This window comes from Protopterus annectens, chromosome 3.part1 (genome assembly GCF_019279795.1).
Source record: "Protopterus annectens isolate FY-2018-M chromosome 3.part1, PAN1.0, whole genome shotgun sequence".
Lineage (NCBI taxonomy): Eukaryota > Metazoa > Chordata > Ceratodontiformes > Protopteridae > Protopterus > Protopterus annectens.
The window spans coordinates 1,378,684,872-1,378,699,721 of NC_056732.1; the positions used below are offsets into that span (position 1 = coordinate 1,378,684,872).

At 39.1% G+C, this 14,850-nt stretch overlaps 1 protein-coding gene across 1 annotated transcript in view; it reads left to right on the forward strand.

Moving 5' to 3' along the window:
* The window catches only part of OPLAH (5-oxoprolinase, ATP-hydrolysing), a 1,902,532-nt gene that overhangs the window by 1,145,183 nt on the left and 742,499 nt on the right, over positions 1-14,850 (forward strand). The window contains exon 13 of the mRNA XM_044067415.1: positions 11,604-11,741. Within this exon, the coding sequence (XP_043923350.1) occupies positions 11,604-11,741 (138 nt within the window). The remainder of the gene's footprint in view (positions 1-11,603; positions 11,742-14,850) is intronic.

Consider the following 14,850-nt stretch of genomic DNA (forward strand, 5'->3'; position numbering starts at 1 on the left):
GCACATTGACTGGCTATGTCCATGTCTAAACCCTGACTAACCCATGCAATAATCAGACTGAGGTAAGATAAAACAATAGTCATGCTCATGTCTAAAACCTGATTAACCCATAATATACCAAGAAACTATTAAACCAAACTTAGCTCACAAATGTGATTACCCTTATTTTTTCTTCCCACTCCCTCATACTATATATTTCTTTACTCCTTTATATGTCTCTAATTTCCAATGTCAGGAAAATAACGTACTATTCTGCTCATTATAAATAAACTCCTTCTTACCTAACCTACTTTCTCTTAATTATCATCCTTACTTTTTAACTGAAAATCCTTTTTCTTATAGACACACTTCTCTTAAATTATTGTTTTCCCTGTATATTTATTCCATCACCAACAGTTTTTTTTTAATTTCCTATCTAAATGTAACCTAAATGTGATTTTGTCTTTGATTTTTTGTTAACTTTCTAGATATCTCTGTAACCTGCATTTTAAGTGTTACTAATTTTTTTTTAACGTGGAGTTTTTCTCCCCGGGCCTCCTCTGAAAATAGATATGTATCCAGTCAGACTTTCCCGGTTAACAAATGTAAAATTAATAAAAGTTCTGTCCTTTGCATTGGCTGTGGGCTTGTTTTGTCCTGCAGAATCTCACTTTTCTAGAAACAATGTCCCACTTTGGGCATCTGAAAAAGTGGCAACCATGTCCCTTTATAATATGTATTCTTCCCAGCTGCAGCCAACCAGTTGTCTCACTGTTTTGGAGCAGTTTTCACTTTATCAAGTCTTTGTCTTTTTATGGTCAAGAGGCAAAACTAAGGAGGCGGTAGACATGGCAGTTAAAAGATAACTTAAGTTTAATCAAGTATGAGCGGTTTCGCATTGTTTCCACAACGCTTCTTCAGATACAATAAAATAAATCTTAAAATACTTGTATTTAAGTCTCCGTAAACCAATAAAAATACTAGGAATAGTCAAATGACATATAAAACAATCAGGTGACTGTTCAGTTATACTAATCACCTGACCTAAACTCCAGCTTGCAAAATCACAAGTAGCACATTCATCATAAAAAAACAAATATAAAACATTCAGCCTATAATGCAAAGCTGAAAAGCTGGTAAAAATAACATATTAAGTACCTAAATAAAATATACATGCATGTTTATATATAACAAAAAGTTCTCATACTGTCAAAGGCATAATCATATAATAGCACTCAGACACCCCTGATGGAAGTCATAAGAACTAGCAAGTAAAACCATACAAAGCTGCTCAGTAACCCATTGAGATGTTATTTTTTGTTGTATCTGAAGAAGCGCTGCGGAAGCAATGCGAAAGCGCTCATACTTCATTAAACTCTAGTTATCTTTTAACTGCCATGTCTACCACCTCCTTGGTTTTGCCTTTTGATTACGTTTTGTACCAGTAGTTGGTTACATCCATTGACGTGGTGAGATTTCTGTGATTTTTTTATGGTCAAGCCTTTAGCGGTATGTGAAGATTGGGTGAATATAGGTGAAGGCTGCCAGCCTAGCCAGATAGAATTTTATAGATAATTCTGTCATTTGTAAATATTAATGTAAGCCACAGGCTTGTTGTCTTAAATGGAAAAAATGCTGTTACAAAAATGTAACAACAGTGCACTCTGCTGACCAAGTAAAACATGTTGTGACCCTTTGATCTAAAGTCTGTTCTGGCCTGTCTAGGTGAAGGAATTCTTGCTATTGTTTTAAGGCCAGAGTTAAAGAACAGGATTTGCATGCATAAATGTCCTTTATGGCTTTGCTTCCTGACAAAGTGTGAGCTTACTAAAGAATGTAAATGTAGTTTCTGTTAGCCTGGGACCTCAGGGAAGTATGAAGAATGATGTAATGGGAACCAGGAATGTGATTTTAAAAACAGAGAGACTCAGAGAGCATGAAGCATTTTTGTCTTGACCATCCAACTCATCAGCACTCTGCCTTTGCTCTATATGTAAGTTTACCTTAGACTTGTGTTTTCTCTTAGACATAGCTAGAAACTAGAAAGATTAAACTAAGTGTTTTTCTGTGATTTCAGAACTGTATTAATGAATTATTTTAAGTATTTCTCTGTGATCTCTGAACTCTTGACTAGCACTATGTAGTAAAAAGTATTGTCTTGTGTTTTTAATAATTTATTATTAAATATTTTTAAACCCTGGCTGTTTTGTGTAGAAATAATTTAAGCTCTAGAGTACATTGCATGTATATAGTGATCCTGTACCAAGTCACTGTAATAAGCCTTGACTGTTTAGTCGCACTTACCAATTGGATAATAATATTGCACAGTAATAATTGGACACGCTTTTAAGGGCCCTTGAGTAGCTGATAAATATTAGTGGGTGGTGGCAACTGGTACTACAGTATAGTCTGGGAAAAAGGGGCACAGCTGTAGAGCCTGTGTCAGCCTTCCCCAGGAGTGTCTGTGTGGTTGTATAAACTCTTCTCAAAGTGTGTGTGTGTGTCAGCTACTTGGGCAGGGACACGAAGCACTGGTTGGACAGAGAGGGTGCTGGAGGTTTTGGCTTGCCCACTAGGCTGAGATCTGGACCCTGTAGCTGTGCCAGCAGGGAGTCTTATTGGGGACCTGGAGAGCAAGGGAGTGACCAGCCCTGGACTGACTGTGATCTCTTTGTGCTCTTAAGGGAAATTGCACTTTACTGTGTGTATTTGTTATCCTTTCCTCCTATACGACACCCCCCTTACTGGTGTTAGTGGTGAGGATTGAGGCTCCTTGATTGCTGTGTTAGGGCACGGGCATCACACGGTACACTGGCTGTACATGGTAGAAAGAGCATGCAGCTGTCTAGCAGCACCCAGCAGTGTTTTTTTCTCATTTTATCCCTCTTTTTTCTTCCTTACACTTTTATGGTGTGTCCTGGTGCAGCACTTGAAGTTCTCAGTAGAGTTAAGTTCCCTGGAGTCCTAGCAAGATACATTTGTTTCAGTACTGGTAACAAGTGAAAGTAATGAGCCAAGGTTTATCTCCACATGTGGCATGGGACTCATGTGAGTGCAATTAACCATATAGAGCAATAAACCTAATAAAAACAAACAGTAAAGTAATGCAGTATAGCAGATATTTCCCTCCCTCAACCAGTCAAGAATTTTTTTTATCCCAGAGTCCTGTTGTGATTGCTTTTGATAGAATGCATTTGAAATTTATACACCCCCCTCAGTTCCAATATATGACTCAATCTCTGTATGAATCAGTGTCTATTTTTGATATATATATATATATATATATATATATATATATATATATATATATATAGTGATCTTGTATCTTCCTCTATAAAAAATAAACAGAAACAAGGCAATGGTGCCTGCTGTCCCATTTCTTATTTATCCTTTTCAGACCACCTTTTTACAGAGATTTCCCAGCATTCCTTAATATGTGGGGTCAAACTCATAAATATGTCTGTTAATATTAAATTGGCTGATGATATTTTAATGTATAATCCATCAGTATCTTTGACATATCTATTGAACATAGTTGCCAGCTGTAAAACATGACAAATTATAAGATGATGTTTGATAAATCAACATTGTTCCTATCAATGAGTTGGCATGATACATTCAATTCACTTTTATCTAAGGAGATCACCGTCTGTGTAATTGAACTTAAATATGTAGATGTTAAATATAAATCTGATTTAATTTCTTTTTTAGTGGTACTATTGATAATGCCATTTCAGTGGTAAAGGAAGAATTGGAGAGCTACGGAAGTCTGGACTTTAACCGATTAGACAGAGCATTAATTTTAAAATGAATACATTCTCTGCATCATTTTACTTCTGTAGTTGCAGGTGTTGTTGAATTGCAAAAGACTATTTAAATTATCTTCTTCTGTGTGGGATGGTAAATGAGTGGGCTCTAAGCTAAAAAGGAGGTTTGCAAATCCATAGTGTTAAACTTCTTTATAGTGCTTCCCTTCCAGGGAAGTTCTTTACAGTATCAGGGCACCTGGAATGTTGGGGTCAAGATCCACTGTAATGTAATAGCTGGATTTAGATCAACTGTCTTAGAGTCAGGGCAGCTCCAGAAGATTAATAAGTTTTGCAGTAACAGGAGTCAGGTTCACAGATCTTTATGTAAAGTTATCAAACACTTAGTAGTTAATACTGAAAAACTCATCCAAAACCTAGGCTTCTTGCTTGTAGTTAGTTCGTACTGTCCTGTTGTAAATAATCCCAGCATTACTGCAATTTCTTGCCTTGAAAGATTTCCCAATGTTACACATTAAATTAGTTTTACAAACCATTAAGAATTAGAGACTTACATCTAATTCAAAATTAGCCAAAATGTTGGGTTATAACCACATTTATTTTAAGATGAAGCATGTTTTGTTATTTGTAGTTCAGTTATAAACTCGTTGTACCCACTTTTCCCATTATTGCTCTAGAATGATCTATGATGGAAAACCTATGAATTTATCCCATTTTCTAAAAGCGTTTAATAGTAGTTTATCATCATCTTCTTTTGGCTGTTCCCATTAGGGGTTACCATAGTGGATCATCTGTTTCCATTTCTTCCTGTCCTCTGCATCTTGCTCTGTCACACCAACCACCTACATGTCCTCTCTCACCATATTCATAAACCTTATCTTAGGCCTTCCTCTTTTCCTGTTACCTGGTAGCTTCATCCTTAGCATCTTTTTCCCAGCATACTCAGCATCCCTCCAGCACATGTCCAAACCAACGTAATCTTGCCTCTCTGGCTTTGTCTCCAAACCTTCCAACCTGGACTGACCCTCTAATATACTTATTCCTAATCCTGTCCACCCTCGTCACACCCAGTGCAAATCTTAACATCTTTAACTCTGCCACATCCAGCTCTAACTCCTGCCTTTTTGTCAATGCCACTGTTTCCAACCCATATAACATAGCTGGTCTCACTACTGTCTTGTAGACCTTCCCTTTCACTCTTACTGGTACTCGTCTGTCGCAAATCACACCTGACACTCTTCTCCACCCAATCCTTCCTGTCTGTACTCTCTTCTTCACCTCTCTTCCACACTCACCGTTACTCTGAACTATTGACCCCAAGTATTTAAACTCATCCACCTTCGCCACCTCTACTCCTTGCATTCTCACCATTCCTCTATCCTCCCTCTCATTCACACACATATATTCTGTCTTAGTCCTGCTGACCTTCATTCCTCTTCTCTCTAGAGCATATCTCCATCTCTCCAGGGTCTCCTCCACCTGTTCCCTACTCTCACTACAGATCAAAATGTCATCTGCAAACATCATAGTACACGGGGACTCCTGTCTGATCTCGTCTGTCAACCTGTTCATCACCATTGCAAATAAGAAAGGGCTCAGAGCTGATCCTTGATGTAATCCCACTTCCACCTTAAACACATCCATCACTCCCACCACAGACCTCACCGCTGTCATTCTACCCTCGTACATATCCTGTACCATTCTTACATACTTCTCTGACACTCCTGACTTCCTCATACAATACCACAACTCCTCTCTAGGCACCCTGTCATATGCTTTCTCTAAGTCTACAAAAACACAATGCAACTCCTTCTGACCTTCTCTGTACTTCTCCATCAACACTCTCAGAGCAAACATCGCATCTGTAGTGCTCTTTCCCGGCATGAAACCATACTGCTGATCACTAATCATGTCCCTTCTTAACCTAGTTTCCACTAGTCCTTCCCAAAACTTCATGCTGTGACTGATCAATTTAATCCCTCTGTAGTTACTACAGCTCTGCACATCAACCTTATTCTTAAAAAATCGGTACCAAAACAGTAGTTTATGACTTCAGTAAAACATTGCTGCAATTGATTTTTCTGTTTCACCAATCTGTTACTTTTGCAGCGATGAAGGTTCAGATACTTTACATTTTTTTGGGGGGGTGCTCTGAAATCAAACCCATCTGGTTTCATATTCATACACCATTAAAGAATATAGAAATCATAGGTACTGTTACAGTTGTGTTTTGAATGTACCTATGGCCAAACTAAACAACAGCAGATAATATGGTCAGTTGGTTCTTTCTCAGCTTGGGTTCAAAAATTTTTGGTGAAATATATGAAAACAGCAGATACATGTTTAAAAGGCTGAAAAAGTTTTATCCATCAACTTGATAGTATATGGAGATTTACAAAAATATTCTGCAACATTAGACAGCAAAATCCAGACTTTTGGGAAAAAAGTTAACTGAAAAAAAAAACCTTCACCATGTCTGATTCTAGTTGGATATCTAAATTGAAAATCATAGACCTTTAGAACAAACTGGATGATACTGAGTTGGTTACTGTATTGTTATCTTTGTATTTATCAATGTTTTACCAACCTTGAAGACTGTCTCTCCACCTATTTTGCTGGAAATGCCTACAGAGCTTTTTTCCCTCTGGTGTTTTTTTCTGTTTGTTTGTTTAGTTACCGATTGATTGATTTATTTTAAATTTGTTAACAGGAGTTGAGAAATGACAAGAAATGACCAATTTCATTCTCAATGTCAACCCTGGATAGTACTGTACATAAACGATAAAGAGGTGACATAAAATAGAGACATTTAGCTAAGGTATACAATTACAAACAATGTAACAGTATTGTAAGAAATATTTGTATAATAAACATTATTTGCAAAATAATATGCAGTTATTTACTAGTGTACACAAGGTAAGGATTATGAATTACAAACTGAGGTGCAGAGCAGTGTAGGAGTTTTAAGAGATAAGTAGCATTGGATGTGAGAGGAGTGGAGAGGTCAGAGTGAATTTTTATTGGCAGGTTAACATAAACTAGACAGGTTATTTGGTCAGAAGGGTGGCAGTGGCATTTGGAGATGAAGAGAAGGTGAGTTTTAACTGTGTGTGAAATTCTTGGTAGGAGGATACATCTTTGATGTAGGTAGGAAGAGCGTCCTATAGTTTAGATTCCAGTATGGAAAAGCAGTAGTTTGTGCAGATGAGTTTAGTTGTGAGAAGGGGATTGTACTGAGGGTGCTGTAAAAATATATTTGTTTAAAAATAAGGGGACATTATTTGTGAGCTAGCAAAAGCTGTCCATTTCAGGAAATGTTTTGAGGAATTCAAGTCAGTTCTACCAACACTGTCGAGGCCACTAATACATTCAGATACCTAGGAATATGGCTGAACCAAACATTAATCTTTCAGCATCCCACAGAAATATCAAACTCACAAAATTGACGTATTGGTTTTCTAGACCTGGAAAATAACCCATGTCTTGACCCCATATTGTACAACAATAGTTGGAAAATGGGTTCTACTATCACAACTTGAGTACAACCTTCCCCTTATTGTTGCTGCTTTCCAAAAAAAAATCCTACCTGCAAATAACTTTTATTAAAGTATGTCTATTCATAACACTTAGTCCACATCAAAAACACTAGTGCCAACCAGATCTTCATGGAAAACAACTTTCTGTTTAGCAGCGAGCAGACTTGCTCCTACACTCCCTGCTTTATAAACTTACTAAATGATATCCATTACCTTTTTTCCCAGGCAGGCTTTCAAGTGTGCACTCCCGATGCAACCTTAATTTGCTCATTGTAAACATTGCATCATTCCTTTCCCCTCATAACAAACTTACTTGTAGTGACTGTAGCTTTTCAGCACTGGTCCCCAAATTTTGGGAATCACTGCCTGCCTTCCTGAGTAGTGAGACATACCCAATTTTTCTGAAAAAAATAAAAATGATCTGAAAACTGCCAGATGCAAATGCTTTCATTTACCTGATCTGAGCCCAAGTGGTGACATGTATTTGACCTCTGGGCTCATCATGGAGTATATATACTGAACACAAGCATGACCATAATTATATTAGATATCAGAGCACCTTGGCCTACAGCCTAGTATCAAGGTCATATGTTGTAGGCACTCAGGCCAAGATAGTTGCTGAAATGTAAAATAACTACAACTTGACAGTGAGCTGGGTTGTCATTCATTCGGGACAGTGGCTGAACAAATTGGGAAGTTCAAATATGTAATGATGGAATCTTGGGAATACCTATAAAATGGAATTAAGTTCTGCTCTCATCTGTGGAGAAGCTTGTCCCCTATACTGGAGAAGGTCAGAGACTCAGGGACATGGAGTTCAAATGGACCTTTGTTCAGGACCTTCACAGTTGAAGAAATTACAAGCAACAACAGCTAAAAGTTATTCAGTGCTTGTAAGTCCAGTAGCCATCAAACCGATTTATGCACACCAGTGGCAAAGGAGGCTGATAGGTTAAAGAAAAAAGCCTTCCATGCTGTGCTAGTGCAGGGATGAGGGGGCCTCCAGATCTGCCTGCCTAGTACTACCTAAGCTGTAACAAGGTGAAAAGTGTAATTGTTCCAAAACTATACTGAATGAAGAAAAAAATGCCGGGAATTCTTTAAATGATAAGTTAAAGGAGTTGCATTACGATTGCATATTTAGAAAATAGGTCGTAGTTAAAATAAATGTTGTGAAGTTCTATATTAAAATTCTATGTGTACTGCTGTAGGAATGTACAGCAGTTTTAAAGTGAAACTATGTATACATCTGCAGTGCCTGAAATCTAATGCTTCTTAAATATATTGCTACTCAGTGTCAAAGTTGTAGTATCTTACTTGAGACGATGTAGCTGTGGAAACAAGAAAGCATTCTTCAAAATTCAAAACTGACAAAGTTGAAAAAGAAAATTGCTTGTAGCCTTGATTGCTCCTTCTTTGTCCACTTTAGTCTTGTACACAACAGCAAAATGTTCCATTTTGTTGTATTTCTCACACCAAACACTTCTCTGACTCAGTATGTGCATGGTTATATCTTGTACACTTTTTCTTGTACTAATTGTTTTTAATTTGACTTGCACATTTATAATGGCCTCTACCATACTTTCCATTTTTATTAGTACATGATGTCTGCTGTATTTCACTTTCATCTCCTGCCACTCTCATATCCAAACTCTTTGTTTTAATTTGTTCAGACTGATGTGCAATTTGTATAGCTTTCTCTAACACTAAGTTATGCATAAGCTGTAACTTTTTGACAGTACCTAGGGCAGTTCAGGCTATTTGCTCTTGTTTATTGCCACCAAACTCCCTGTACTGTGCCTGTTTGTACATATGTCTGTCAGACACTTTCTACTCATTCGTCTTCTTTTCTGATCAGTGTAAGGAAATGTATTCTTTCATGTGTTATATTTTATTTTGGGAAAACATGTACATCTGGCTTTGCTACCACAGCCTCAGATGTAACAGATTTCCCCATCAGCAAATATGAAATAACCAAAAATAGGTTCAGCATCTCTGGCCACAGCATAAAGAAGAAGGTTCAGCTGAACTTCATAGCCTTCCTTGTTTAATCTGGCAGTGGTTCTGTAGAGTGCAGTTGTTCTATTGGACTGAATTTCCTCATTTTAATGTTGTTTTCCTCTTTCTATTTTGCTTTGCTGCTCTCCGGTTTGTCTGAGTCAGTAGCATGCATCGTTGCTGAGACATTTTGTGGTATTGTACAGATTCCCACTGATATGATATGTTGGCAGCTTGTGTGGCATTGATGGCACTCTCATTTTAATTCAGTTCCATTCTTGTACCATGTCATGCTCTGTGCTATATTTCGGGGCACCAGGCACTTGAGAGACCATGACTGGTATGTACCAGTTTGTTGCACTTGTTTTCTATACCAGTTGTATCCATGCATACAGAACAGCAACATGTTTGTTTTGTCAGGCTCACAGTGGTCAACTCAGCAGTGGCTTCTAGCTTCATTACTGACCCATGCATTATGGGAAAGACCCCTTTAGGTTTTAGACATGCATGACTAGTCTGTCATTGATCACACAGAGTGATCTAATACCATCACAGATTGTGACTGTAGGAGTCAAGCCTCAACCATCTTAGCTTTTGCATCTTGTCTGTATTATAGTTCATACCGTCCTGGGGCGTTTTACTGACTGAAAATCATAATTGTAGACTCACTAAGGAGAGTTCCTAATGGTAAATGTATCAAATACACTCAGAAGTTGTCAACTAATGATCGAGGCAACCCCCTTTTGTGGGATACATGCACCCTTCCACCATCCTCCTGGGTTTGTATGTCTCTTCCATCCAGCATTTACCATTGAAGCTCCCCATAAGTTGGACACAGATATATTTATTTAGGATTCCTAACAAGATTTGAAAACTAGATAGAATAGAAATGTAATACATTTTAAATTTTGAAGTTAGAATTTTGCCTGACTAAAATTACAATTGTATATTTTAAGTACAAGTTATCAATATTTTGTGTGTGTGATCTGGGTGCGATCTGTGCATACAATTTCTGTGCAGCAGAATGTAGTGGTTGTCCTTCACACCCTATGTGAGACTGTAGGGTTGTTATATATAAGTAAGGCCTAGCCACTTATTTGTCATTAAAATGCTTGTTTTCCAATATGTTAGGGTCATAATTTGGGTTGCCATTATTTTAAAAAATCAATATTTAGTTTTTAGTGTTTGCTATTTCAGTGTTGTGTGTTTTCATTTATTGCCCGCCCTTAATTTTTACTTGTAACAGATTAGATGCTCAAGTAATGTTGCTTATTTGCTTACATATTTATTTACTTATTTTTAAGAAAATGTGCTGACTTGGTGAGTGGGGTAAACTAATCGGTTCGGAGTTTAGTCATGTTCTTGTGTTGTGCTACTGAACAACAAGGCATCTTCTTGCAAAAGTCAGCTTCACTGACCCCTGAATGTGGGAATTTCATAGAAAACTAGTTGAATTGTTCTGGAGTGAAGAGTAACCCAATCACAGAAAGCCAAGGAGGGGCCTCTCATAGTTCAAACGAGACACTAAAAGCCTGGCTGTTATTTTTTAGGGGAAGATACTGGTAATTTGTCAGAGAAGTCTTTTTACCTGCTGTTTTTCTCTTCACTTCTCTGCAGTTGAAAATCCCTTTACCACATTATGTGTCTCATGACCACATAAATCATCCCCCCCACCTGTGGTCATTTGTCACCACTTGCTATATTCACCATAGTCTTCTGGTTGTATTTTCAAAACATCAGACCATAGAGCAAGGCTGTGGAGTAGGTCACTCCAAATGGTAGGGATCCTCATCTTCTTGTATTCAGTGACTGAAACAGAGTATGTATTTTCACTCTGCATTTGCCCCATGTTGCAAGCATGTCTGTCTCTGGTGTAGTGAAGCAGAACTATCATTTTATACTAGATCTTTACAACATTGACTGACCTTATGACACCATTTCCGTTTCTGAATCTCACTCACGAAGTATCTGAGGAAGTACTTCACTGAATGTGGCACTGAACCTGCTCTTCAGTGGGTAGTTTTGATACATTGCACAGTTTACTCCTTTTCATAGCAGTTTTGTGTTGCTTGTTCTAAAACTTATTTCCCTAGTAACTGTTAACTATGGTAATTATGATTCAGGACCCATTATTTTGTGTCTGAAGGACACTGTGATAGCTTGAAGAAGTATATGCATTTTGTTTGCTTTTTAAAAGGAAAGTAATCAAACACTGAATTTCAGATAAACAAGTCAGAACTGGGATGAACTTTTTCATGTCACATAGTGGAATGTGTATCAGTTGTGGTTTAATGTTTTTTCTACTGTTTTTTTTTTCCCCCAGGGCACAGATCAGCACTGAGGCCTTCCTTCATCTACGGTATGAGCGTACTGACTGTGCATTTATGTGCTCAGCAAAGGGTTACCCTGGCAACGAGAACTTCTGTCATGAAGGTGACTTCAGGACAGCATTTTGTCTCAGGTAATGTGCTGCAAGTTGTGTGTGAAAGAATGGGTGGGGGACATACCTCTCAACATTTTAGTGCAAGAAATCCAGACAAAGACAAAAATAAATGGCAGACAAAGGCCCAAAAATAGCGACAGATTTTAAATACTGCTCTTATAGGTTCATAGGTTCATAGGTGTGTACTAGGTTAATGGCCCTGGAGCCTTTACAAGCCTAGCCCATAGGATTACCCTGGCATCATGCCACCCGACCTTAGTTCCTAGTGCCTCTGTTGAGTAGAGCCACTGGAGTGATCCCTGGGGTGAATTTTCCACTTCCCATCCACTCATCAATATATCTCTTGAAGAGGGCCAGTGAGGTGCTCTGCTTAACATGTATGGGAAGTCTGTTCCATAGCATGGGCAGTCTCTGGGTTATGAACCTGTCCCTCCAGCATGTTCTGTTGATTGTGGTAATGAGGTTGAGATCTCTGGAGCGTGTGGTGCAGAGGGATTGGGATTTCTTTAGATGTAGCAGTTTTAACAGAGCTGGGTCAGACATGGCTTTGTAAGTCAAGCAGAGATCGCCTCTAAGTAGGCGATATGAGACAGAGAATAGTTGGAGTTTTGAGTCTGTCCACATAGGACAAGTGTTTAAGGCCTAGGATCCTCTTTGTGAGGTACTTTTGCAGCCTCTCCAGTTGTTGCAGGTGTCTAGTGAGGTACATGCCAAATGAGACATTGTACTCCATGATTGGCCTAATGAGGGAAGAGTAGAGGGAGACAATGACCTCTCTCTTCCTGGATGCAAAACCCTTAGTAGTGAGATGTGCCACATAGAGGGACTTTCTGACCACAGTGGCAATGTGGTGGTCAAAAGAAAGGTTGCTGTCAACCTGTGTTCCCAGATCTCTTATAACGCCTTCTGTGTTCAGTAGACTACCATCGATGTGGTAATTCAAGGGAACCGAGTTTTCCCAAGGGGGGATGATGACACATTTTTTGGCATTGAGCTTAAGGCCATGGTTCTGGCATCAGTCATTGGTGTCAGTGAGGCCTTTCTGTAGGACGTCAGCATCACTTGGGGAGTTAGTAATAGCTCCCAACTTGCAATCATCTGTGAACTTTGTCAGCCAGAGTCCCTTCTTGTTGCTCTGGACTTCAGAGAAGTAGATACCAAACCCTGTGGGACTCCACTCATGACTGGTTGGCTGTCTGACTTGGAGTCATATCTCTCAACCTCTCAGAGCAAGAAATCTGGACAAAGCCATACATAAAAGTAGGACAAAGGCCAAGAAATAGGGACAATTTTGAAATATTGCTCTTACAAACTTAGAAAGTTGATAGAATAACAGGTTTTGCATTAACATGATTTTTCTGAAACGTATGAAGTCTGAAACTCAAATGTCTGCCATTATTTTTTAACTTCAGTGTTGAATGTATTGCCACTAATTTGCCAGAAAACCACAATTTTATGAAAAAGGACCAAAAATATGAGGCAAAAATTTGGACATTCTGTGAAAATCTGTACAGTTGAGAGGTAAGCTTGGAGTCAGCTACATTCACACTGTGGGTTCTGTGAGCCAGTTTGTAACCCACCTAGTGATGTAGGGGTTGATGCTCAGTTTAGTGAGTTTTTCTATGATTCCTGAGTGGGGAATGGTATCAAAGGCCTTGGCCAGATCAAGATAGGCTGTATGAACCACCTTGCCTTCATCCACAGCTCTGGTGACTGACTCATATAAGTCGACCAGGTTGAGCAGGCATGATCTACCCTTCACAAAACCAAACTGTGTAGGATCCAGAGTTTGTAGATTCCTTATATCCTTGTTTATTAGGTCCACAATGATGCGTTCCATAGACTTGCATATCAGACTCGTCAGGCTAATGGGGCGATAGTTCCCAGAGTCTGTAGTCGCTCCTTCTTTGGGGAGAGGGATGACTGTAGCAGTGCACCATTCAGTAGGGACAAAGCCTGAGGTGAGGCTGTGATTAAAGAGGGCACACAGGTGAGATGCCAGTTCACTCTGTAGTTCATGTAGAACACAGCCAGGGATATTGTCGGGTCCCATAGAAGCTGTATTCTTGGCCTTGGACGGTGCTGTTTTAACCTGTGCAGCAGTAATACTGGGTACCTGGCAATCTATTGGTATTGTGATTGGTCCTGGGTGGGGGGAACGGTAAAGTTGGCAATGAATCTGTCGACCAGTATATTGGCAATATCTGTTGGCTTGGTATAGTAGGTACCATTGTGCAGTAGCTCAGAGCAAATCTGGGTATTGCTGTGGAGATTCTTTACAAAACTATAGAAGGCCTTGTGGTTATCTTTACTATCTGCTGCAATTCTGTTTTCATAACTAGCTTTAGAGGATTTGATGAGGGATCTCAACCTTTTGTTGAGGCTGATAAGGGAGTTTTTTCCAGTCTTGGGACTTTACCTTATTCCACATCAGTTTCTTCCTTTTGTTGTTGAATTTGTGTATGGCAGGAGACCACCAGATTGGCTTCCTTTTTTTGAGGAGAGTGTCTTGGTTCTATTAGGTATGGCGAGATCCATGCATTTGTGTACGTCTTCATACAGTGCATCGGTTTTTGATTTGGCGGCCATGCAACTATTCTCCGTTTGCATGGGTGTCGTGAAGATAGCCACCTTTGTTTTTAGGAGCTCAAAGTTAGCTTTAGAGAAGTTTTTCATGGTGGTTACCTTTGTGGGGGTGGGAGGGATGTGGATTTCCAAGGTGATTATTTTTTGGTTGGATCTAACCAGGGAGTTGTTGCCTAGATTCATAGGTTGGTACTAGGCTATTGGCCATAGGGCCTATATAAGCCTAGCCTCGCCACCCAAGAAAATTATTTTCCTGTACCCCTGTTGAGCGGAGCCACAGAGGGAGGTGATCACCGGGGTGAATTTCCTATTTCCCATCCAGTCATCAAGATTTTTCTTGAAGAGTGCTAATGAGGAGCTTTGTTTGATATAAATAGGTAGTTTGTTCCGGAGTATGGGAAGTCTCTGGGACAGGAATCTATCCCTCCAGCATGTTCTGTGTATTGTGGTGACAGGGTTTAGGTCCCTAGAGCGTGTAGCTCAGAGGGATTGGGATTTCTTTAAGTGAAGTATATCCAACAGCTCTGGGTTCGACATAGCT